General features: G+C 34.6%; 1 protein-coding gene, 1 non-coding gene and 1 pseudogene across 5 annotated transcripts in view; 2 read left to right on the forward strand and 1 right to left on the reverse strand.

The window, feature by feature from the left end:
• The window catches only part of LOC145287807 (E3 ubiquitin-protein ligase RNF13-like), a 287,508-nt gene extending 272,331 nt beyond the window's left edge, over positions 1 to 15,177 (forward strand). For all 4 annotated transcript variants that reach the window (XM_080135655.1, XM_080135654.1, XM_080135652.1 and 1 more), the window contains 2 exons: positions 869 to 1,087; positions 14,614 to 15,177. In XM_080135655.1, coding sequence (XP_079991781.1) covers positions 869 to 1,087; positions 14,614 to 14,987 — 593 coding nt within the window. In that variant the 3' untranslated portion in view covers positions 14,988 to 15,177. The remainder of the gene's footprint in view (positions 1 to 868; positions 1,088 to 14,613) is intronic.
• Trnah-aug (transfer RNA histidin (anticodon AUG)) lies at positions 289 to 361 on the reverse strand. The gene has a single exon. It is a non-coding gene; the product is annotated as a tRNA-His (tRNA).
• A 6,548-nt stretch (positions 15,178 to 21,725) lies between the features above and the next one.
• LOC145288500 (5S ribosomal RNA) lies at positions 21,726 to 21,843 on the forward strand (annotated as a pseudogene).
• The last annotated feature ends 3,608 nt before the right edge of the window (positions 21,844 to 25,451 follow it).

The following is a 25,451-nucleotide window of genomic DNA, read 5'->3' on the forward strand; positions in this document are numbered from 1 at the left end:
ATGGATTCTTGTAAAAATTAAAAAAAAAAAAGTGCAAGTGAATTTATATCTGTTCTTTTATAATTTATATTAAAAACTTGCAGCTACACCACGTCGGCACACACAGCACTGAGTCAAATACAAAATGGAGTATACGCAACATCATTTTACCATCAGCGTTTACCCTGTGAACTCTGAATGTGGGAAATTCCCATATGCACAAAACAAAATCACTAAAAAACAAAAATACCTTAACTAAAGGTCAGGATAATGAGTAAACATTGGATAAAATAACGGTTGAAATTATTACAAACTTGCCAGGATTCGAACCTGGAATCTTCTGATCCATAGTCAGACGCGTTATCCATTGCACCACAAGTCCTGTCCATATGCCGAAAGATGTTTCTGCGACTGTATACATACAGTGCTAAATTCCGTTGACATGGGCAGGTAACTTTTTTGACAAAAACGAAACGGCCCCAAACCCTTATTTCAGGCTTTTTGTGTGACTCTGCGTTGTTTGTTACGAACCATATATAGATAAGGACAATCTAGGGACTCGCACCTTTCAGGGGAAAAAAGAATTTTTCAATTCTGTGCATCCATTCAAAAGTTTTATTCGTATATATACACATGCACATAAATTTGAATTTTCATTGAAAAAAAAATTTTTTTTTTTTTTTTTTTTTTTTTTTTTTTACATCATTCTTTTCCTTTCTTGAAAAAGAATTTGCTAAAAAATTGTTTTAAATTCGTTTTTTAATTTTTATTAATTTTATTTATGTGTTTTAAAAATTTTCAGCTACCGTGGAATTTTCATGGGTTCTGCTAGTTTTTATTAGTTTAATTATTATGTGAGGTAACTGCATTATTTCTTTTTCTATTTCAGCCTACCATTGCAAATGTATTGACCCGTGGTTGACAAACAACAGACGAACGTGTCCAGTTTGCAAGCGAAGGGTTATCCCTCGTGATCATGATTCTGTTAGTGAGTCTGATTCAGAAGATGAAGCGTCCCCAGCACCCACAGAAAGAACCCCCCTTCTCGGGCGGAGCCAGCCTGAAAATCATGGATCATCAGCCAGGAGAGGCAGGTTCGAATCATCAGGTAGGTGTTATATACATCTAATATATAAAAGGCAAAATGCGTGTTTGTAAAAACTTCCGACAGACGCATCGGAACATGACTAGATCAGTATCGTTTTAAAGCTCTCTCGGACAACAAATAGCGAAAAATTGGCCAAAAACATTAATTCCTCCACTTTCAACTGGGCACTTTTCTACAAGGAGGGAGTCATTTTTTTGTCAACATTTTCACAAGTCATCGTCTCTGTTGTATTGACTACCCTTAATTTGAACGCTTGTGACTTCCAGTTTCGCGATGGATGCATCAGATAAGACGTTAAGTTTTTTCACCTTCTTTTCCTCCTTCGCGTTACAGGTTCAAGCCTGCCTGCCTACTACATTTTTTTTTTAATCCCCTGCCACCTCTCCATACCCCTGCTACTACCACTTTTTTTAACACCTCTCTCCACTCTTGGGGTTCCTTAATACATCCCCTCTCCACATCCAGGCAACGCTGGGTACCACCGCTAATATAATCTAAATAAAAATTGATAACACTCATTTTCATTGACACAAAAACTCCAATTCTCAAATAGTCTCATAATTAATACTTGGCCATATATAACATGACAACTACAATCCTGAAAAGCTCTGACCCTTGAATTATAATTAATATTTCTCCATAACATGACAACTCCAGTTTTCAAAAAATCTTTTTATGTGATTCCAATTAGTTGCATCAAATTTATTTTCCTTACAAAAGAGCTTGTAAACCAAATAAAAATTGACAACACCCCTTTTCACTAACGCCATAATTCATACCCCTCTTAACTTCGATGTGTTCTCTCAACTGCCAAACATTGTTGCCCTCCACAATTCATCCTTAATGCACACAGCTATTCCTTTCATATGTAAATTAATGCCTTTATATTTTTTAACTACAATACCTAAAAGTTTTTTTTTAAACTTCAATTCTTTCCGGGTAATCAGTGTAACTTTTATTGTTGCCATGATATGATTTGAAATTATTTTCTCATTACAAGTTGCTACCAGATCAGGCTGTCTGAAGATATTGGCTTCCTGAGACGAAATGCACCTAACATTGATGTTTTTCTACTTCCTTTTGCAAAACTTAATTATGTTCTGCAAAACCAAAAACAAAAACAACCCACCTTTTCCCCCCTTTTCCTCCTTCCCATTTCCCCTTTCTCTTTCTATTTACCCCTACTTCCTGACTGGTTTCCAAACTTAAAATGTACCAAACATTAATACTATAACCCTTTTCCCTGTCCCATTGCAAAAATTATTCATGTTCTGCAGGGTAGGAAACAAAAACGATAAAATCCACTCTAAAACAACCAAACCAAATACAACAAACTAACGATTGAAGATACAAAGAGTTTAAAAAATAAAAACATTCTGCAAAATAACTGGATACAACATGAATACTATTTCCAAAATAACTGGGTTCTGCATTAAATAACCTGAAAAGGGTTGATATGCCGTAAAACAAAACAACCGGACTAAAACAATTATTAAGCTTAGTGCTTCGGCATTAAATAAGATATGCATTGCATGAAAATAAATGATATTAGAATGATACGATGGCTGTGCAGCAGTTTTGCACTTAAGCCCGTCAAAGTTGAAAGTAAGTTAGACAACTCTAGAAGGGTCATATCAGATGTTACACCGTAAAATCACGTTCTTATGAATTACGAATTTGAATTCAATTAAATAAATTAAACGAACAAAATATAAATTTATAAAACAAATTTGAAAATGAAACAATTTTTACAAAGTGTATTGTTGTCTTATGCTTTTAATAATTTCTGTTTTATAGAAAAAATATTTTTTTAAAAAGCGTGAAACTTTGTTGTGCATAACTGAATTGGTTTGATTTTGTTTTATGGCATATCAAACCTTTTCAGGTTATCTAATCCTGAATCCAGTTATTTTGGAAAAAGCGTAAAACTTGAAATAAATTTTTCGAAAAATATATATTTTAAAACTTTATGTAAAAAACCGTGACCCTTTGCCATGTGTAATAAAAAAAAAAAAAGCGTTAAAACTTATAATGAATAAAATATTTAAAGATTTAAAAAATATTTTTATTTATTTTAAGATTTAAAACTTTAACAATTCGTAACATTGTGATTTGGCGGTGTAAAATACTGATATTACCCTTCTAGAGTTGTCGAACTTTCAATTTTGCTGGGCGTAAGTGCAAAACTGCCACCTGTGCAACGTGAGTTTTAAAGTTCTGATGGCTAGAGAGGGGAGATATATGCAGAAGAGGAGACTTTGATGGTATGGTCATTTTAAAAGAATCAATGAGATTTCTTAGATAAGTAGATGCAGTTAACAGAAGAGGGCCAATGAAAACATAGGAAATAAGAAGAATGAGAGAAAGAGGGATAAATAAAGACCTGGCCAGAGATAGCTTAGTTTCGAAGTGCCGTCTCTTGGTACCTGCTCACAAAAAGGTTATCGCTCTGAAGATCACAGATGTTGAAGAGTCCATTACAGATTATCATTCATCCAACGTGTGTTAAAATCATGAATGTAATCATCTCGCGTTGGTCAGCAGAGTTGTTATCAGTGAGGAGCAGAGATCATTTTTAAGTAAGAAAAATAAATAACAATTTGACCACTGCCCCCTTTTCGTGTAAAAAAAAAAAAAAAAAAAAAAAATAGTAATTTGGATAAATATTACAATATTGAGTTGGGGAATAAAAATGTATAATTTTGTTTTTTTATTAGGCCTTTTTTGTTGACTAATGCTGGGTTTTGTTAAAGTTTCTGATGTATTTCATCCATTTGTTGACAGTACTTCTCTGCCGTAATGGTTTTGCCTGCATTCAAAAATTAATAGCTGAGACCAGTTACAGACCACCAAACAGTCAGCATGACTTTTTGGTGCAACTCTGGCTTCAGGAAGTGTTGCAGAACTTCGTTGGCATTTAACCACTGAGCTGAGCATCGCCGGTTGTCGTAAAGAACCCACTTTTCACCGCAAGTCACAACCGGGTCGAGAAACAGGTTGTTGTTCTTGCGTAAAAAGAAGGGAAGCTGACACTTCATAAAAGCGTTTCTTTTAGTTGACGTTCAATTCATGCGGCACCCATTTATTAAGTTTTTTAATCTCAAATGGTTGAAAATCATTGTATACATTACGTCTAATTCAGAAGCAAGTTCTCTGATAGTTGTGCGTGGATTGGCTTCGATTAAAGCTCTTGATTGTTGTCAGCATCCAATGACCGACCGCTACGCTCATCATCTCCAAGACTCATCGCCGCCACAAAATTTCTTAAACACCATTAATCTGTGTGTTCAATAATTGTTTCGGAATCAAACACTTTATTGATATCACAAGCTATTTCAGCAGGTTTTCGACCTAGCTTGAATTAAAATGAGAAAATTGTGAGAATTTGCTTTTTCCCTATCTTGTATTCAACATTCTGAAAAGAAGACCTAATTGTTTTAAAACGGTTGTAATTTAAACGATTAGAGTGAAAAACACTCTTTAAAATGAAAGGTATTATAACGAAGACTTATTTGAAAATATTTAAAGTGTTTTTGGATTGACTTTTAGTTTTTAAATTCTCAAGTTCTGGATGATTTTAGTTTGCGACAGCAATTCCAACTCCGAGGGCTATCGGTCCTGGATATGACCCTAAACTATATCCAGTGGTGAGGCCCCAGCTTGTGGGCTTTGGGGAGTGTGAAGCCACCCTTTAATTGCCATTGCTCCCAGGTCCACTCTGACCCGGAGTGGTAGTACCTGTTAGGGCCCCAACTATGGGTTAAATAGAAACCGACTTGAAAACAACAAATATATTCCATTAAAAAGTTTTTCTTCAAAATCTTTGGGTTCGGCATTAGATAACCCGAAAAGGGTTGATATGCCGTAAAACAAAAACAACCAACCAACCGAGGGCAATCTAAGAATGTTGAGCAGACACAAATCACTAACTTGCGTTTTACCTTTATTTATATTGATAATTTCTGTGGCTCTTTGCATGTAGAAATTTTAGATAAATAACCTTTCTCCTTGTTTTTGTGTCTTTCTTAGAAAGATATTTGCGTTCTCGCTTCTAGAAAATATCTTTTGGCAGTTTTATCTCTAACACTATCCACTGACCTCAAACAATCCCAGCAGGATCGCAGGTCACACTTGTTATTAGAATATTTCCATTACTGGGAAACAATTATATTTGCGTTTCTCGCTATATTTAATAAATTTGTAGGTTTATTTGTCTCTTTTCAATCTGACAATACCATCACATGTAAGGCTATATCCAGCATTGCCCGGGTCACAAATATGATATAAAAGACATGGTCAGATTGTATATTCATTCACAGATAAATATTTTGATAAAGACTAGCATAAAAGGTTGTTACAAAACATGTAATGTTGGAGATAATATAACACACTTAAGATATACATATATAGGTACTAAAGAAAGAATATATATATATTTTTTTTTTTTTTTAACAAGAGTCACCACTTATCAAGACCAGAAGGCCATTCGAAGATAATGGTCAATGAGTGTACAGTGATCATCAGAACAACAGTGTAGTGATCATTAGTAGTGAAAATAGAGTAGAAATGGAGTATTTAGGGGGACGGATTACCAAGAACTTGTTTACATTGGACTTGAAGACAACCATATTGTAGTCGGCTAGAAAGCAGGCCAGCGGAAGAGTTCCACAAGTGGACAGTTCTAGGGAAGAAGCCCTGTTCATGGAATTTGCATTTATATTTAGGCACAGATAGAGAGTGTGATAAATTGTTGGTAGTGGTTGTAGCTAGATGAGTGTATATCGATATAATAAGAAAAAAGACATCTTGTTGGGGTCATGAATAGAGAAAATGCATGAGCAATGAATAGGTAGATGTTATTTAGATTGCATTGTTTGCTTCTGAAAGCCTATTTGACTGCAATCAGGAAACTTGATTTAAAGACAAGGCCTGCTTGAGTTTGGAAAGAATGATGCTAGAAGTATGGACAATGTTTTTACGTACTGTGAATGATGCATTAGATGTGTAATATGTGTGATGTATGTGATGTATTAGATGTGTGATGTGTGTGTAATGTGATGTGAGTCTTAAAGACGGGTTTAGTTCTGATTGGAGAGTACAAGGGAAGTGTGCCAAACAAGACACTTTGATGATATGACCATGTTAAAAGAATGGATAAGAGTTCTTTGATTAGCAGGTGTAGAACAGTTGAGATAGCAGGTGCAGTTGACAGAGGAGGGCCAAGGAAAACATGGGAGGAAATGACAAGAATTGACAAGAGAAAAAGGGATAAATAAATGTACCCCTTTTCTTGTCTTGGTGATGTCGCCTGGGTTCTGTGTGGTCATTTGGTACCTGTTCAGAAAAAGGTTGCTGCTCTGATGAAGACCGCAGATGTCGAAGAATGCCGTTCCGTCAAATTATCGCTCACGCTACACTATCTAGTGCAATCATCTGGCGTTTGTCATCAGCTGTAGAGGAAGGTCGGAGGTCATTTTTAACCAAGAAAAATGAATAATTTGACGGCTCTTCTTCTAAATTTCTCACACACAAGCAGAACAAGTTTTCTTAACGTTCACGCGCGTGATAAGACGATCAATTGGTGGTGGCATTTATCTCTCTCTTACTGTGAGAAGATGTGACACAAGATTCAAGAAAGTCAGATCGAAGAGCGAGCACTCTAGAGGAAGAGGCAAAAAACGCCTGCATTCCTCTCAGGCAATTAGTAATAAACTAACTTTTAAAAGCCAAGTACGTCCAAGGATGGAGTACTGCTAAAAGCCAAGTACGTCCAAGGATGGAGTACTGCTGTCATATCTGGGCAGGAGCTGCTAAAAACAGCCTATCCTGCCTTGACAGAGTACAAAATAGACTTTGTGGCTTGGTGGGGGATGCCCTTTTCTCTTCCCTGTAACCCGTCTCCCACAGAAGAGACGTTGTGAGCCTGTATCTGTTTTATTGTTATTTCCATGGCAAGTGTTCGTCTGAGCTCCATTCTCTCATTCCCCCTCGCCAATCTTTCACGAAAAACACCCGACTAGCTGAAACCACTCTCAATAATTTTCTCCACTCTTTATCCATGCCAATCTTTTACAAAAAACACCCGTCTAGCTGAATCCACTGTCAAAAACTTTCCCCACTCTTTATCCGTGCCTAAATCAAAACGTAGATTCCATGAACAAAGCTTCTTTCTTAGAACTGCACGCCTGTGGAACTCTGTTCCGTCTGCCTGCTTCCCTCCTGACTACAACTTGGATGTCTTCAAGTCCAATGTAAACAAATTCCTGATGAACCGCCCCCTTAAGTAGACACTCTAAATATCCACACTAACGTACTGTACTTACAATAACCCTTATCCCTGAGTGGCTTCCGGGCCTTGATAAGTGGTGACCACCTTGTAAAAAAAAAAAAAATAACCCATTCTCAATGAAAGAAGGCCAAACCTTGAAAGGTGGACTTTCTAGAACTGTCAAGGACCAACGATATACTGCAATCAACAAGGGGCAAAAAAAAAAAAATGATTTAAAAATAAGTCTGTTGATTTTGAAGGCAAGGAGAAAAAAAATTCTCCAGATGAGTAGTATCGAAATCAGAAAAATTTTAACTTAATTTCCAATTCCAAAAACGATTCTTTTAAATTTTACTTTTCTTTGCAATTTAAGTTTCCATTTCTGAAATGAAAAATATTCATCTTAAATGACCAGTAAAACTAAAATGTGTAGTTCAGAATAATATCCAAATTTGATGTAAATTTATTACCAAAACCAGAAGTTAGGGTTGTTTGCCAAGTTTGTTACCTATGCCACGGCAGAGGGGGTGCAGGTGGGGTATGTTTTCAGTCAAGTTTATTTGTTACTATATATTTAGAAATTTAAAAAGCATCAGAATCAGTAACTGTATCAGAATTGAGGGGAGAAAATTGGATTCTATCATCACTAATTCACACCATATAGTTCTCAACTGTTGTCTGAGAATAAATAAAAGGGAGACAACTCGGATAAGTCTTTGGAATCTTTGGTAGTTTAGTAGGAATTTATTTTTGTGTTAGCATTTAGATGGAAAACCTTTCAGAAAATCTGAAAAATTCAAATTGTATGAATTAGAAATTTTGATTTCATACAGGTAGAGGAACAGGTGAAAATTGCAGTTTCAAACAAATTAACAAGACCTCTTTGATATACATATGTATTCGGTAAAAATAGGGAACTCCAAGAAAAATTAGAGAATAGTATTGTAACCTATAATATAAATCTCACCTGTCTGTTTGAATGTATGTATGTATGTATGTCTGCCCAAAATTTTCACCAGAGATGACGGATTTTCACGAGATCAGTATAGTTTTGAAACTTAATACTTCGGATGACAAATATCAAAAAATTAGCTAAAAACATTAATTTCTTTAGCCTTAACTGGGCGTTTTTCTACAGGGGGGGGGGTCACTTTTTTCACCGATATTTTTAGATATCATCCCATCTTTTCAAATGACTTGCCTTAATTTAAACCTACGTCACTTCCTGTTTGACAATGGATGCAACAGCAAAGATGTCTTTTTTTTTTTTTTTTTTTTTTTCATGTTCTTTTCCTACTTCGTGGTATGGGTTCGAGCTTGCCTTCCTACTACCACTTTTTTTTTTTTTTTTTTTTTTTTTAAATTTTTTTTGTCTCAACACACACTTCCAAACTCTCAGGCAACACTGTGTACCTATGCTAGTTAAAAATAAAAATCAATTTTATAATATTTTGATGATCTGCTATTGGTAAAAGCTGAAATTCTGTGAAACAGGGAGATAACTCAGGCCATCATTTAACCAAGTAATAATGAATGACACATCAGCAAATGACACATCGCTGGGAAAATGGTGGGATTCTTCTACCGCTCCAGAAGATATCTCACTAATGATGTAATTCTCTATCTATATAAAAGCCAAGTACGTACAAGGATGGAGTACCACTGCCACACCTGGGCAGGGGCTGCTAAAAACAGCCTATCCTGCCTTGACAGAGTACAAAATAGACTTCGTGGCTTGGTGGGGATGCCCTTTTCTCTTCCCTCTCCCACAGAAGAGACGTTGTGAGCCTGTCTCTGTTTTATCGTCATTTCCATGGCAAGTGTTCGTCTGAGCTCCATTCTCTCATTCCCCCTCGCCAATCTTTCACGAAAAACACCCGACTAGCTGAAACCACTGTCAGTAATTTTCCCCGCTCTTTATCCGTGCCTAAATTAAAACGTAGATTCCATGAACAAAGCTTCTTTCTTAGAACTGCATGCCTGTGGAACTCTCTGCCGCTTGCCTGCTTCCCCCCGCCCTCGACTTCAACCTAGATGTCTTCAAGTCCAACATAAACAAATTCCTGATGAACCGCCCCCCTTAAGTGATGTCACTTTATCAAATCTCCAATACTATTACTACGATACTATTCCGTTGATTACTGTACACACAATAACCCTTATCCCAGAGTGGCTTCTGGGCCTTGATAAGTGATGACCTCCATGTAAAAAAAAAAAAAAAAAAATGAAAAAAAATGAAAAAATACAAAAACTAGTTTTTATTTTTAATTAAAATTCTGCTTAAATTTTTTTTTTTTTTACTAATTTTTATGAGAATATATTTTTTTTTTTGTCTGGTACGTAAGTATATTAAAGAGTTTTTACTTGGAATGCAATTTTTAAACGCTGAAATTTTGACACTTTTATATTATAGATAATGAAAATAATATTGAATTTCAAGGGAAGCAAATGCTACCTATTTAATTTTCAGGTCTCAAATAGTAACCTATCCAAAAATTATGAAAAACAGTAAGGTAGAAAAATAATTAATGAAAAAAGAAATTTGTGAAAGTGCCTTTACTTAAGTCACTAACTTACTCTTACTAAAAAAGAGATTTTTTTTTTTTTTTTTTTTTTTTTTTTATTACATTTTCACCCCAAACAAGGCAAATTGCCACTTTGGTGTAGGGGGCTACTATCAGGGGCAACAACTACTGGGGTACTATGTAGGGATTTGGGCAGCAAGGTGTCGGTTCACGTTACACTTGAACTTCTGCACGTCAGTACTGTTGGGGAAGCAGGGACCTGGAATGGAATTCCAGAGTCTTGCGGTTCTGGGGAAGAAACTATTGGAGTAAAAAGATCTTTTACATCTAGGGACCTCTACAGTGTGGGGGTGGGATCTAGTAGCCTGTCGGGTTTGTCGAGGGTGCTCGCGTCGTGGGGGCACAAGTGATTGCAGTTCATCAGAGCATTCACCACTAAAATACTTGTAGAACAGGCAGAGGGATGCAACATTTCGTCGATGGGACAGAGGCTGAAGCTTAGATGCCAGTTCAGGGCCTATCAGATTTGCGACTCTCTTTTGAACCTTGTCAAGGAGCGAGAGACTAGTAGCAGATGCACCAGCCCAGATGTGGCAGCAATACTCCATACATGGGCGAATGGTGGCCTTATAGAGGTACAGAATACTTTCGGGTGTTAGTAGTTTTCTAGCACGGTAGAGAGAGCCTACCTTTCTTGCAGCGGCCCTGGCAATGCCTTCAATGTAATTGTTCCAACTCATGTTTCCTGTGAACGTTAGGCCAAGGAGTTTGAAAGATGGACTCTCAGATAAAGAGTCGTTGGCCATTGCTATTGGTGGTAGAGAGGGTTTCTTGTAATTATTGAATGAAACTAGTTTAGTCTTGGCAGCATTGAACGCGACCAACCACTTTTGTCCCCATTCCACTACAGATTGGAGGTCTTCCTCTAGTGTTTCTGCCATTTCTTTAGAAATGTGTTCATTCGTCTTCCTGTCGTGTCTGCCATAGAGTGTAGTGTCATCAGCATATATACCCATCTCAGAGGCAATGTTGTCGGGGAGGTCATTTATGAATATCAGGAACAATAGAGGTCCAAGGATAGAACCCTGGGGCACTCCCGCATTTATATCATATTGTTTAGATGTGCGACCGTCGAGGACTACCTGGATTTTTCTCTTATCTAAGAAGGATTTAATTATGTTAAGTATTCTACCAGTGATACCGTATGATCTGATTTTACTGAGGAGACCCTCATGCCATACCCTGTCAAAAGCCTTAGATATATCTAGAGCTACCGCTCTGCCTTCCCCCGCTTTGTCCAGTGATTGGTATATACGTTCAGAGATCACGGTGAGGATGTCTGCTGTGGAACGGGCTTGTCTAAATCCATATTGTTTGTCAGTCAGTAGTTTAGCATCTGTAAGATGATGGACTAGAGCATGGTTAATTATGGTCTCAAATATTTTGGCAAAAAGTGGGAGGAGGCTAATGGGGCGATAATTTGATGGGTCTGTCCTTTCGCCAGAATTCTTGAATACTGGTACAACAGAAGCAGTTTTCCAACAGCCCGGAAAGCAAGCTTCATTAAGACATTTGTTGTAGAGTTTGGAGAGAACTGGAGCTACTTCGGCTGAGCACTTTTTTAATAGCACAGCTGGGATAAGATCGGGTCCACATGCTTTTGAGGTGTCAAGGTTTTTTATGATAGCATGCACCTGAGCAGGGGTGGTTTTCAGATCGTCTAGTGTGGCGTCTGTCCGCATAGGAAAGTCAGGTAGGGGGTGGTTGGAAGGGTCCAGTGTGGAGTTTGAGGCAAACCGACTGGCAAGCATGTTAGCCTTGTCGGTTGCTGAGGAGACAACCTCGTGATTGTTGGTTAGTGGGGGAATTGTTGATTGCCCATTTTTTACTACACTGTTGTAGATTTTCCAGAAGTCTCGAGTTCCTAGTTTTTGTGCTTCGATGCGCTTTTTAGTGGTTTCCGTAGATAAGTTGACAGGGGAGATAATTAAGTTCTGTTGCTTACGTCATGTGACGAATGTAATTCGAAATGTGTGACAAAATTTTTTCCCCCATACAAACTATCGAAAGCAGTTTTTCTTTAACAATTATTTTTCTACCTTATCATTTCCGTATTTTTTTTTAGATATGTTACTATTTGCGACATGACAATTACGTAGTTACCATCTGTTTTACTTGAAATTCAATAGTTTTTTGTTATTATAATATAGAAGCACCGAAATTTCTAATGTCCTTGAAAGGTTTTCGTTATAAACACAAAATGTTCATCTTAAGAAGGAAAATGTCTAAAAGTTATCTCCTTTGTATAGATTGCAAGAAGCCATTAATAATGTAATTAAAAAGTATTTATATAATTATTATATATAAATCTTTTTTTGTTACACAGGCAAAAATGCTATTTCAAACTTAATTGTGATCTCAGGTTGCAAGATTCATCTACACTTTATAGTTTTTGACAACTTCCACCCTTGACACGCATGTGTGGACATATCGTAAAGAACAGGAACAAATTTAAACGAATACATATTTGGATTACTGGTCTCATCTTGAGTGTTTTTCACACAATGTTTCAGACGATGTAACCTTTGACCTTCTTCAGGTGTATCTTGACAATAGCTTTTATTGCTGATATGCTTATGGAAATCTTGAAGTACTATTTTTTTTAGCTGCTTATATCAAGTGACTTCATGCCTTGTGTGGAGCGATTTCCAGAAAAATAAAATCGTCTGAAACGTAAGAATAACAACTAAGCTGAGGACAATAATCCAAGCACTCCAAATGAGGCACTAAATGTCATAACTCGGTAAGTGCCATCATGCAAAATATCAAGTTAGTATATAATTTTATTCCGCATAGCCTCCTCTAACATACACAAATAGTTATGGTCGAATTCAAACTGGAACACGGGTAGAAATCGACTAATGCACAGTATACCCACCAAACCAAACTTTAACAGCGTTTTTCTCCATTTTTTTTTTTTTTTTTTGTGGCGCTTACAGAGTTAGGATACTTAGCGCCTCAAATGATACACATTCTCAATTGTGAAAATTCAGAAATCCCTATAAACCTGCATTAATATGAAAATGGAAACAACTCCATGTTTTTGCCGTTTATTTATTTTTTAAAATTCTAACAGATATGGTTTGTTGAAAAAAAACCCAAAAAAAAAACCATTGTTTTCACTATTCACCAGTAAAAGCTATTGATAAGTCTTTATTTGTCCTTTCCTTCTTTTATTGCGTTTGGCTAATATGGGTGATATGAAATACAGAAAGAAATCTTTTTTTTTTTTTTTTGCATTTTCACCCTCAAACAAGACACAGTGCCTCTTTGATGTAGGGAGCTACTATCTGGGACATAATTTGCAGAAGTGCTGTGTCGAGAGTTAAGCAACAAGATGTCTGTTCATATTAGACTTGAATTTCTGCATGTCAGAACAGTCAGGGGAAAAAAGGAACCTGGAAGAAAATTCCAAAGTTTAGCAGTTCTCGGGAAGACCGTATCAGAGTAGAAGGCTTTCTTACATCTGTGTAGGATTTTGCTGTTTGTTGAGAGTATTTACGTCGAAGGGGTACAAGGGCTTGTAGTTCGTCGGTTAAATTAAAGTAATTGTAAACCAGGCAGAGGGATGCAACATTTCGTTGCTGGGACAGCAGTTGGAGCCTAGCTGATAGTGCGAGACCTATTAAGTTGGCGACTCTCTTTTGAAGCCTGTCTAAGAGTGAGAGACTAGTAGCAGATGCACTAGCCCAAATGTGGCAACAATACTTCATATATGGGAGAATGGTGGCCTTGTAATTAACTTTCTAGCATGATAGAGAAAGCTTACCTGTTTTGCAGCAGCCTAGGCAATGCCCTCAATGTATCTGTTCCAGCTCATGTTCCCTGTGAACGTTAAGCCAAGGAGTTTGAACAAAGTACTTTCAAGTAATGTATCATTAGCCATAGCTATTAGTGGTTGAGAAGGTTTCTTGTAATTATTAAAAGAAAGGAGCTTGGTCTTGGCAGCATTGCATGTAACCATCCATTTTTGTCCCTATTTCACTACAGACTGGAGGCTTTCCTCTAGGGTTTCTGCAGTTGCCTTAGATATGTGTTCATTCATTTTCCCCTTGAGCGCAGTGTCATCAGCAAATATACACTTTTCAGAGACAATTGCTGTCTTATTTGAATTATTCAAACTACTGTTCTCATCTTGGGTGTTATTCTCACATTTCGATCAATGTAAGCTCTGTTCTTCTTCAGGTGAATCTTGTTGAATTGTGAAATCTACACAGAATTTCAAAGGGAACTCTTTCTTTAATCAACAGAGCATTCTCTTATTTCGTCAGCTATGACCGGGTAGAAGTCTTAAGTAATTCACAATTGTATTTTGAGTTTCATTTGCACCCCACAAGATTGTCACTTGGAGCTAAATTGTGCTTTGTATTTTATTCATTATGCCATGGGTCCTTCAAGTATAAATTTTGGAAAGATCCCCGAGGTTTGACAAGATAACCTGTAGAATGTTGGAGGTTACACCAACCAAAACTTTTTGTGAGAATAACACTCAATATGAGAAGAGTAATCCGAAGAATCCAAATAAAATTGTTTTTCATCTAAAAAATTCAGGAATATAAAATATTTTTGAAAGCTAAAAATGATTTGTCAAACTGTTTGAATAATTAAAAATTAGATTATTTTGTAATTGTATGATTTTATTTAGTTTAATATTTTTTTATATCTTTATATAGGTCTTCCTGAATCTGTGAGGAATGAAGTCGCCGACATTCGTTTTGGCCAAGATAATGCACCCAGTCCTAATGACTCTGAACAAGGTGCCGTTGGGGGCATTTCCGTCGTGGACGAGACACTGGTATCAAGGGCTGCGGCTGCTGCAGCAGCCAGAAGAGGACCCGGGGAGACAATACCGACCACCGCTACTGGCTCTGAGGAGCCGGTTACCCCTGCTGCAAAGAAACAGTCCCCGGACACTTGGCTATCAAACTTGGCCGCCTCACCACCCGAAAGCGACAATGAGCACAACAACGACGATGTTCTTGTCGTGTTACCATCACCTTCAGAGCCCATTTCTGATGGAAGACGTTCGAATAACCATGTTGTATGAGATTTAGAACGGCAAAAGAAACGTGTTCATTAAAAGAAATAATGACAATGGAAATAAAAAGAAAAGATTGTAGTTAAGCCGTGTGGGTATGAATTAATTAACTGTCGAGTTTTTAGGGAGAAAGGGGAGATAACCCTGACCCAACACCGTTGGTAGACAATTATGCGGTTTAAACAAAAAAAAAAAGAAATTCCTCTCTCTTTATTTATCTCCCTTAATCCCAAAATCATTCTCTCCCTTGCATGAAATGCATTAGCAAAAAACAGAATGTTCTGGATTTGTATAATAACAAGGGAAGCTTATTACTTACGTAAGAAATTAAGACATTACCAAACCTATCACTGCAAACTGCAAATACATGAACATTTTTGGGATTTAAAAAAAAAATTTTTTTACGTACATGTCAGAAAAAAAGATATAAAGAAAATGGAAATTTTTTTTTTTTTTTTTTTTTTTTTTAAATCTTTTTCATAGTCTTCAATGTCTTCCATACGAAAATGGCATGTTTTTGTTGTTCTTGAACCTTCCAAGAGAGAAAGAGGGAGGAAAAAAAAATGAAAGATAAAAAAAGGGGATTGAAAGATTCACCTTATTTTCTCTCTCAACTTTCTTTCTCTCCATCTCTGAACCCTCCTGGCATTAATTCTTCAGCTGTCTTTGCAAATATCTAGCTTGGTTTGGTTTCCTCTTGATAATGACTGTTATAATAAATAATATTAATAATAATAATTCATCATTAATTTGTATAATAGCAACAACAACAATAATATCAAATTAAATTCTTTTTATTACACTCATATAAACACACGTTTACTCTGATCAACAACTGTACAGAATTTTATTTTATTTATTTTTGGGTTTTCACTTCTTAAACACAATCTTCATTCACTTATAATTCTCACTTATTTGTTGCTTTTTTGTTTTCAATTTAGTTGTCTAAATTGAATGACAGATTTTGAAAAATTGAAATTAAAATTTTGAAGAAAAAAAAAATATATATATATAATTGATACCTACACAAACAAATTTCAATCTGTTTAAATTTATTTTCAATTTAGTTGTCTAAATTGAATGACAGATTTTGAAAAATTGAAATTAAAATTTTGAAGAAAAAAAAAATATATATATATATAATTGATACCTACACAAACAAATTTCAATCTGTTTAAATTTATTTACAATTTAGTTTTCTAAATTGATATAAAAATAGTTTGAAAACAAAAAAATATTACTGTATACTCAATGCATACACCAACAAGTTTCAACGTGTAAAAATAAAATTTTCTAAAAATGTTAATTTAAAGATTTAAAAAAAAAAAACGTTTTCACTTTGTTCAAGATATGAGTCTGTGGGAGACATTCTTAAAAAAATATTACAGAAACTCCAATATATCCAAACAAGTTGAGTTAGAAAAAATAAAACGTCCAGCATATATTACTCTTGCTGTGTACATGTAGGTGTCTGAGAAGTCCAAGTGACTATAACAATTTAGTTTGTAAATACAGAGACAGCCTGCCTTGACTTTTTTTTTTTTTTTTTTTAAATATGTCTGAAAATAGTTGGAAGAAAACATTTTCTGTATTTGAGTCTCCCATTATGATAAGTATTTTTTGCTGTTAAATTAATATCTTGCTGAAGATTTTTTTCAATTGAAACAAAAAACAAACCCTGACCAGAAGAGTTAAGTTTAAAAGAAATGAGGTGAAAACAAAAACAAAAAAAAAATCAACATATTTTGTGAAAGAAAAAATTGTCTGCTGTTGTTATTCCTATAATTTTCATCTCATACTAACTCATTTACATGTTAGTTTCAATACATACAAAAGAAATCTAGCAGTATTTGGACTGTGATAATTTCAAAATGATGTTCAAATAAACATTTGATTTGAACCTTTTTTTTCTTGTTTAAATCTTGTAAGTGAATTAGTTATTTTACAGTGACTTTTTGAAAATTCTGCAAATGAGAAGATATAACTATTTGATACAAGTCCAGAATTCAACCAAAAAAAGAAAAAATATGATTTACCTACCCATTACAGAGCGAAGATGTCATATTCCAAAAGTGATGTAAACTGATCAAATAGTTGTTTGTTTTTGTTTTGTTTTTTTTACTAAAGAAATCAAATTTTATGGAGAAGCAAAATGAGGCTGTCTCACGACCATCTTGAAAAAAATAAAACAATGGCAGATAACTCCACAATAATTCAAACCTGTGAGATCAATCTTATAATGCTAAAAATTTCACATTAATAGCTTAAAATTGTTTAAAATGATTTTCTTTATAAAAATAAAACTACTTGATCAAATTATGCGATTTTTGGAATATGGTATTTTTTCTGTGGTGAATATGGACATCATAAAAATTGTTTTCTGTATTTATATATATTTTTTTTTTATTTAGGTTGATCTGTGGACTTGCTTCAATTATTTGGCAGATATATACAACACTGCTCACCACCGTTTTTTTGTTGTTCTTTTTTTATTATTTAATATTTTGAAGAAAAACAGGAAAATTTGTTAACCACTATTGCTGTTTTTTTTAACTATGAGTGTAGTATCTGTTCTAATAGCTTACTTCATCTTTTCTGTAATCAGTCAGTGAAAGAGAAATTCATCTGGATTGAAGCAATTATTTTTGTTTTCATCCACAGTAACCATTTTGTGGAGTTGGATTTTCCTTGTATTAAAAACTGACTTTGTATCTAATTCTTAAAAAACAAAATCATTTTTTTCAATTATTGTATTGATTGAAAAACAAATCTTCGGATTTTTCCAGGGAGAGCTCACATTGTTATGTAAGTTTAATAGTAAATGATTTTTCTTTTTTTTTTTGACAAAGTATGCCATCATTTTTATTTTTTTTTTTATCTAAAGCTAAATCCACAATGTCCCTCCATTTTCTTCCTATTGAAATCAAATCTCTTTCAATTGTCATTTTTCCAGTTCATTTTTGATCTTCATCTCCTTTTTCCACCAGGGATCACTTTGAACACTTAATTTATAATTTTCTTGGCAGCCAATCTTAGTGTGTCCGAGTCAGCCTAGACGTTGTTTGCAGATTATTGATAATGCCGTCTGCTGGTTAAGGCGATCTCTGGCTTCTTGGGAATTTGATCATTTGTTTTGATCCCTAGAATTCTTAGTCACTTTAAATGCATCGAATTTCTTCTTTTGGCTAATTTTGAGATGCCAAGTTTCACTTGCATATAGCAATGTTCATAAGACGCTGCTGTTATAAAATCTTAATTTAGATCTGAGAGTAAGTAGGAGTCGATTTAAGGTCAAACATGCATAGAAAACTTACCCATTCTGGCTAAAAAAATAAATAAATGAATAATTTATTTCAAAGAATTTTTTTATTCTGAAAACTAATTTATAGTATTTTTTAAAAAAGCGAAAAGTATAAAAAAAAATAATTTGGTTCTTGTCCAGAATTCCCGTTATTTAAAAGATAAAAATAAAGAAAAATATGTGGTTTGTACCTGTGACAAAACGATATTCCAAAAATCACATAAATTAATAAAGTAGTTTTATTTTTGAATAAGGAAATAAAATTTTATGAGTAACTAAAAGGTGGCTGCGTTGTCCACCATTTTTGGGAAACTACCTAGAAAAATATAAAGGAAGATAACTCTTCATTAATTCAAACTTGAGGGATTTATATTGTAATGCTTACAATTTAATCACTTAATAATGATTTTCTTTATAAAACTATTTCATCAATTTATGTGATTTTTGGAATATGATATTTTTGTTTTGTCATGGATGAGTGCATCGTACAATTTAATTTTTTTTTTTTTTTAAGTATATGTGGAATTTTGGAAAGGAACCAAAATTTCAATAACAAAAACCCTAAGGAGGAGTAGTGTCAGATCTATCTGTTAATTTTTTTTTTTTTTTTAAATTCATAACTTAAGTTTAAAAAAAAAAAAAACGGTTTCTAAATAATTTTGTAAAATTCTGTACTTTTAAAAAAAATTTTTTATTCGTGTCGAAATTATATTTATTATGAGATGAAAGAAAAACAACTCCCCCTCTGTACTGCTGCATTTTTTTCTGTCACTAAATTTTAATTATTTTTTTTTTTTCTTACTGCAACTTTTGTTTCTGTTTTTTGTATATTTGTTGAGAAAAATAAAAAATATATCTGCACCTCTTGAAAATAATGAATAACGTAAAAATGTTTTTAGCATCTCTCCGCTCAGTAGATTGTCTAAATATTTGAATAAAGTGAGAGCTTTTAAAACGCAGCTAATAATGGGCTGTTGGTGTCATCAATTTGGGAATCACCTGTTTGGATAAGTCACAATAATTATCGCGTGATAAAATCCCAAACAAAATCATTTCATTTAAATGTTTTTTTTATATTGTTTCAGTTACTCAAACTCGCATCTTGGTTGTTACATCGGCCGAAGCGTTGTCAGAGTAACCTCCAACCATCTTCAAGTGCATTGTTGCAAATTTGGGAATCTTTATGCTGCATTTGCGAACATCTACTGAATTTCTAACTCAATGTTTGGGAAGCTTTCCAATAATTTTGTACTAGAATTTTCCACAAGGACTCGTGATGTAATGAATAAAGTGTTGAGTTCAATTCAGTTCAAAGTGACACCCTTCTAGGGTTCAGAGGTTCAATCCTCAGTGCCACTGATATTGAAAATACGATAGCAAATTATTAAGACTTCTATGTGGCTTCTGCTCCTGGTTGATGGAACGGCATATCACTACTCGTGTTGATTGAATAAAAGGTTTGGTTTAAAAAAATTTGGACAGAAAGATTTCTGAGTTCAAAAAGATACGAACGAAGATGGTCGGAAGTTACATCGACTGAAACATTGTGAGAATAAAACTCATGAGAACATAATCCAACTAATCCACGCAATCATTTTGATTTGTTTTTCTTTTAGCTACAAGGTGCCTTCAATAAGTTTCCAGAATTTTTTCATATGGGCACTCTTATTGATAGTACACACATGAAACTCTAGTCCCCTTCAAAGTAATCTCCTCCGGCTGCAATGCACTTGTTGTACCATTTCAACAACTTTTGAAAATCCCCATGGAATCCTTCTTGTATAAGCGTATCAGTGACCCTTGCTACAGCCTCTTTTATCTCAGTTGTTTCATAACGATAGTCTCTAAGGTTTTCATAACGATAGTCTCTAAGGTTTTCCTTGAGCTTAGGAGATAACCAAGGGTTACGGGGAGCAAGGTCTGGACTGGAGAGGGTGAGGAACTGTCTTGATGTCCATCTTGGTCAAATAGTCTGTAAGAAGGATGGATGTGGACTGGTGCATTGTCCTGGTGGAAATGCCACTGACCCAATTTGAAGAATGCTGACCATTTCCAAAGGAATCTCTTCCTGAACTCCCTTCAAACCTCAACATAGCATTCCTTGTTGACTGCCTCCCCAGTGAGAACCCAGTGCGTGTAGACCATGCTCGTGCTGTCAAAAAAAGGGATCATCATGAGTTTCTGGGTGGATTTTCTCTGTCTGGCCTTCTTGGGTCTAGGAGAGAGAGAGCATGCTTCCACTGGGAACTCAGTCTTTGGGTCATAACAGTAGATCCAGCTTTCATCGCAGATCACCAGAGCATCAAGAACTGTGGAATTGATCAGCTCAACCATCTTTCTTTCTGAGCTTCCTTGAGACAAACTTTGCACAAATCTTTTGCATCTTCAGTTCCTAGCAAATAATTGTGTGTACAATTCCCACACTAATATCAAACTGTGCACTTATTGTCTCTGTAGACACACAACCGTTCTTATCCATGAAATTCTTTATTTGGCTAATCAACTCTGATGATCTGACTTCTTACTACTCCCACACCTCTCATAATCCCTTACAAACTCCCTGTTTTCTTTGAATCTCTTATGCCAGTCAAAAATTGGTGCGCATTTCATGCAAGATGGTCCAAAAGCAATATGAAGCATTCTATACGTTTCTGTGGCATTTTTTCCAAGTTTAAAACAGAATTTTATCATATATCATTCTTCTAAAGTGTCCCCACGACAAAATTGCGTTTTTTAAATTCATCGTTGTGACAATCAGACTTTATTAGGGTGTATTTCAATTCCTGCTGTGGCTGTTTATTTAAACTTGAAATCATAAAAATTAGTCGGTCATCTCATAAGATGTATAGCAATAACATACTGAATTTTCAAGAGTCTACGATAGTTTGCCTGTACAAAAATAATCTGGAAACTTATTGAAGACACCACATAGCTGTGAAACAAGCGCATGTTTCAAATATGTGAATGGTTAGTGGCCCAAAAATGTGACATCAGTTTGAATTTTGCAACCTGGGATCACGGTTAAGTTTGAAATAACATTTTGGCCTGCTTGTCAAAAAAAAATAATTTAGGAGAATCTTTTCTAAATTTGCAAATCTTTGTTGAATTCTAGAAAATATACTGAATTTCTAACCCAACTCTTTGTTGGATCCATGAGGGTTAGATTATTCTCATCCTATCAGCCATGACCGAGAAGTGTTGATTATTATACTATTCTGATAATACTTTTACCCAGTCATGGGTGATGGAACGAGAATGATCTAACCTCCTCTCCCATGGATTATATTAAGCGGTTAAAAGAATGAGATTAGAAATTACATTCATCAAAATATAAGAAAAGCAAGTGTAAACTAATGCATTTTTTCTTCAAGAGCTTGGATGAAATTTCAAACTAGATCCTTTATTTAATCTTTGTTCCGTCAGCCATGATCATGTTATTCTTGGTTATATACGGCATAATCACATTGACACACTGGTTCCCATTTGATCACCAAAGTTAAGCAATGTTGAGCCTGGTCAGTACTAAAATGGGTGACCATTTGGGAATTCCAGGTGCTGTATGTGCTCTCCGCTTATCTCGGCATTGCTTCCAGTCAGTCTTGGCCTCTCCTTGCCACTGGACTAAAGCAATGCTCATTCAGGAGAGTTTTTGTTGGGGATTTCACAAATCTTGCCTCACAATTTCACATGCAGCTGCCCTTACATGGGGTATCCATTGTCTTTCGAGACTGAACAGATGCATCACATATTCTTCTTAGTTATTGGTCCCCCCGACAAGGGAGGGATTGAACCTAGTAATTCACTTCCGTTCATTTGTTTTCCAGGATAACTCTGATTTCCCCCCTAGGGGGCATTATAGGAGTAAAATTGACCCCCAAATCGTTCGTCCGTTCAGTTGTTCATACTTTCTTCAATAAACCACTCTTTGAATTTAAAAAAAAAATTTACACAAACATTAGTCATGGTGAAAGTAAACTTTTCACTCTGCTTGTTATTTAAGAAAATAACACTTCTCAACATAGTTGACAGAACAAGACTAATCTACCCCTTATGCTCAGTTTGAAATACCTTCTAGATTCCTTAGTTTAACAAAGATTTCCAAGTCGTTGAGATTTGTTTTAAAACTCTTATTCACCCCCAAACAAATATTACCACTTGGACGTAACAGGTTACTATTTGAGACAATGTCTAACAGAACTGTAAGAAGTTGAGCAGCGAGATGTTTGTTCACATTACATTTAAACTTATGCAAGTTAGTACGGTCAGAGAAGTAGGAAACAGAAGGAATTCCAAACTCTAAAAGTCCAAGGGAAGAAACCATTAGAGTAGAAGGATTTCCGGCATCTAGGAACCTCTACAGTGAAGGGGTGGGATTTTTCTGCTTGTCAGGTTAGTCAGGAGTATGTACATGGAGGGGGTACAAGTGCTACGAGTTTATCAGAGTACATTTCATTAAAATACATGCAAAATCGACACAAGGATAGAAGAAAGTGTTTCTGCAATCCCCAGTCATTAGAGTAAGTATAAAAATTAATACTAATATTTATGGACAATCCTTGCCATGTGAAAAAAAGCTCAATATTCGAAATAAAGCATTGATATAAAGAATTCAATTTAAACTCTGTAAATTAGAATTTACAAGAATTTATTATTCTTTTCCTCTGAGCCGTTTTTTGAAACTCCATGGAATAAGGAAAATTTAAAGTTTTTCAACTTGTATTCCTTATCAAATAATACATTGTTGTAAATTGTAATTTAGAGTTTAAATTGAATTCCGTATATATATATATATATATATATATATATATATATATATCCAGTTTGAAAAAGAACAAGACCGATAGCCATTAGTAACGTGCTCTCGTGTAATGAATGAATGCGTGAATGTAGGATTGACATGAAATTCTTAAAGATAAACTAAAATGACCGAAAAATGGGTTGAAATGACTTAAATAAATAAAAAGTAAATGGTTTAGAATGACTTTAATGAACTTTAGGATGAACTGAATGACCTCAAGAATGAGTTGAATGTTTAAAAATTACTGGAATCCTTCAAAAACAACTTGAATGATCTGGAAAATGACTTGAATGGCTTTGAGACTGACTGGTTGTAAAGTGGGTGATCATTTTACATTAAATTAATACAGAAAAGTGATCCCCCACTTTATATCACAAATTTACAAACATAAATACAGCATGTAGTAAGAACAGTTACTACACTTTGAGATATTAAATCCTTTATTCATGTTAAAAATACAGTGAAAATCAACAATGAACAAAGACTTAGGCACATGGCCAACTCAAAAGAGGGGATTGTGGGGGTCGTTGGTCATCCTTGTCACTCCAGAACTAAACAAAATCAAAAGTTTCTCCCAGCTAGTATCTTCTTTCACCATAATCCCGCATTCACCCTGACATACTGGGGGACGTCCTACTTAACTCCCAATTTTTAAAACATTTTTTATTGACGTATAAAAACAAAAAAAGATAACAATAAAAATGGTACGATAATTCATTTCTTGGCCAAAAGGCCAAGAAAAGCTTAAAAAGCTAAGAACAGCATTTATTAACAACAGACCTTTGATCTTAACCAAAAAGGCCAAGCACAAAAGTGTTACGGACCGACTTATAGAGTCGCTTGCATGCGACTAAAAATGTCACCAAAAACAAATACGATAACTTCCTGTGTTTTTAGATATGCTCTATTTCTGATATTGAAAGTGAAATAAAATTTATTTGTAAGGGAGACAATAATGTTCGTTAATATAAATAGGAATTATCTCCTTTGCTCGTTATTTTTTATTTATTTTTTTTTTTTAGGTGATTATCTAAAACAAATTTTTCATATTAGCAGTCGTTTGGACCAAAGTAATTATTTTGTTTTTAATATATTGTAGCTGAGTATGTTATATTATCGTAGTACAACAATAAAAATAAAAAATTAGCCAATTTTCAAAGTTATTATTGCACAATATTATTGGTAATTCTAGAAGTGTAAGCCATGTTTAGTTTCAGAAACGTTTCAGATGGTTCGTTGTTCTAAACAAGTCTTGAGAGGTGACTGGTTTACAGCAGACAGAACAGTTTCCGATGGTTCGTTGTTACAAGTCCTGCGAGGTGACTTGTTTGCAGTAGACAGTTCCACAGAGCAAAATATTCTTACCGTGTCGAGACAAAAAAAAACATGTGAAATTGCTCCAGAAAAGGTTTAATATTTATGAAGCAATTCTGGTTTCTGATTGGTTGGTAGCAGAATGTGAATTAATTTGATTCGTCAGTTCCGAGCAGCATCGTTTAAAAATAGAATCGTCCGACTGTGTGGGATCATACCCCATTACAAGTCCAAAATATTGCAACAGTAATAAAATAATATTAGTGAGACCCGTGGAAATTCCACAGCGGACTCTTTCATATGTAATATATTGATGTTGGCATTTTTGTGGATGTTCAGCATAAATGGAGACGCATTGATATTATTGTAGCTCTTTTGTTAAAACTGCAAAAGTATTTATCTAAGTTAGCAGGGGCACCTGACATAGCCCGGTCATAAAATGTGCTTGAATATATTTTCATTTATGCAGATTTCGTATATATTATTATAGTCAATTTTCTGTTGATTCTTATACATTATAAAGTTGTGATTTAAAAAAAAAAAAAAAAAAAAAAAAAAAAAATATATATATATATATATATATATATATATACACACATCCACATGATTTGGGTGCATCATCAACATTACACAATAGACTGGTGCAAAAACAATGTCGTTTTTTGACATTCAACTATACATATATAAAAACGATATTTTTGCACCAACCTAAAAAGAAAAAAAAAACATGTAAGCATAACACACATGCTATCTTATTATTAATAGATAATTCTAAAACAAATTATATTTTAAAATTAAGAATTTTTAAATTTAACAACTTGGTGATTTTTAGAAAAGAGAAAATTTGAAGTTTGGCTCAAGTGAAGGTAAATATTTTAAATACTATGCATCGTCTACAAAATTTGAAGTTTGGCTCAAGTTAAGGTACATATTTTAAATACTATGCATCGTCTACAAAATTTGAAGTTTGGCTCAAGTTAAGGTGCATATTTTAAATACTATGCATCGTCTAAACCATTGTAACAATAGCATGCAACAACAAAATGTTTTTAATGTATAT

This window comes from Euprymna scolopes, chromosome 11, assembly GCF_053919585.1.
Source record: "Euprymna scolopes isolate OS-2025 chromosome 11, ASM5391958v1, whole genome shotgun sequence".
Classification (NCBI taxonomy): Eukaryota; Metazoa; Mollusca; class Cephalopoda; order Sepiida; family Sepiolidae; genus Euprymna; species Euprymna scolopes.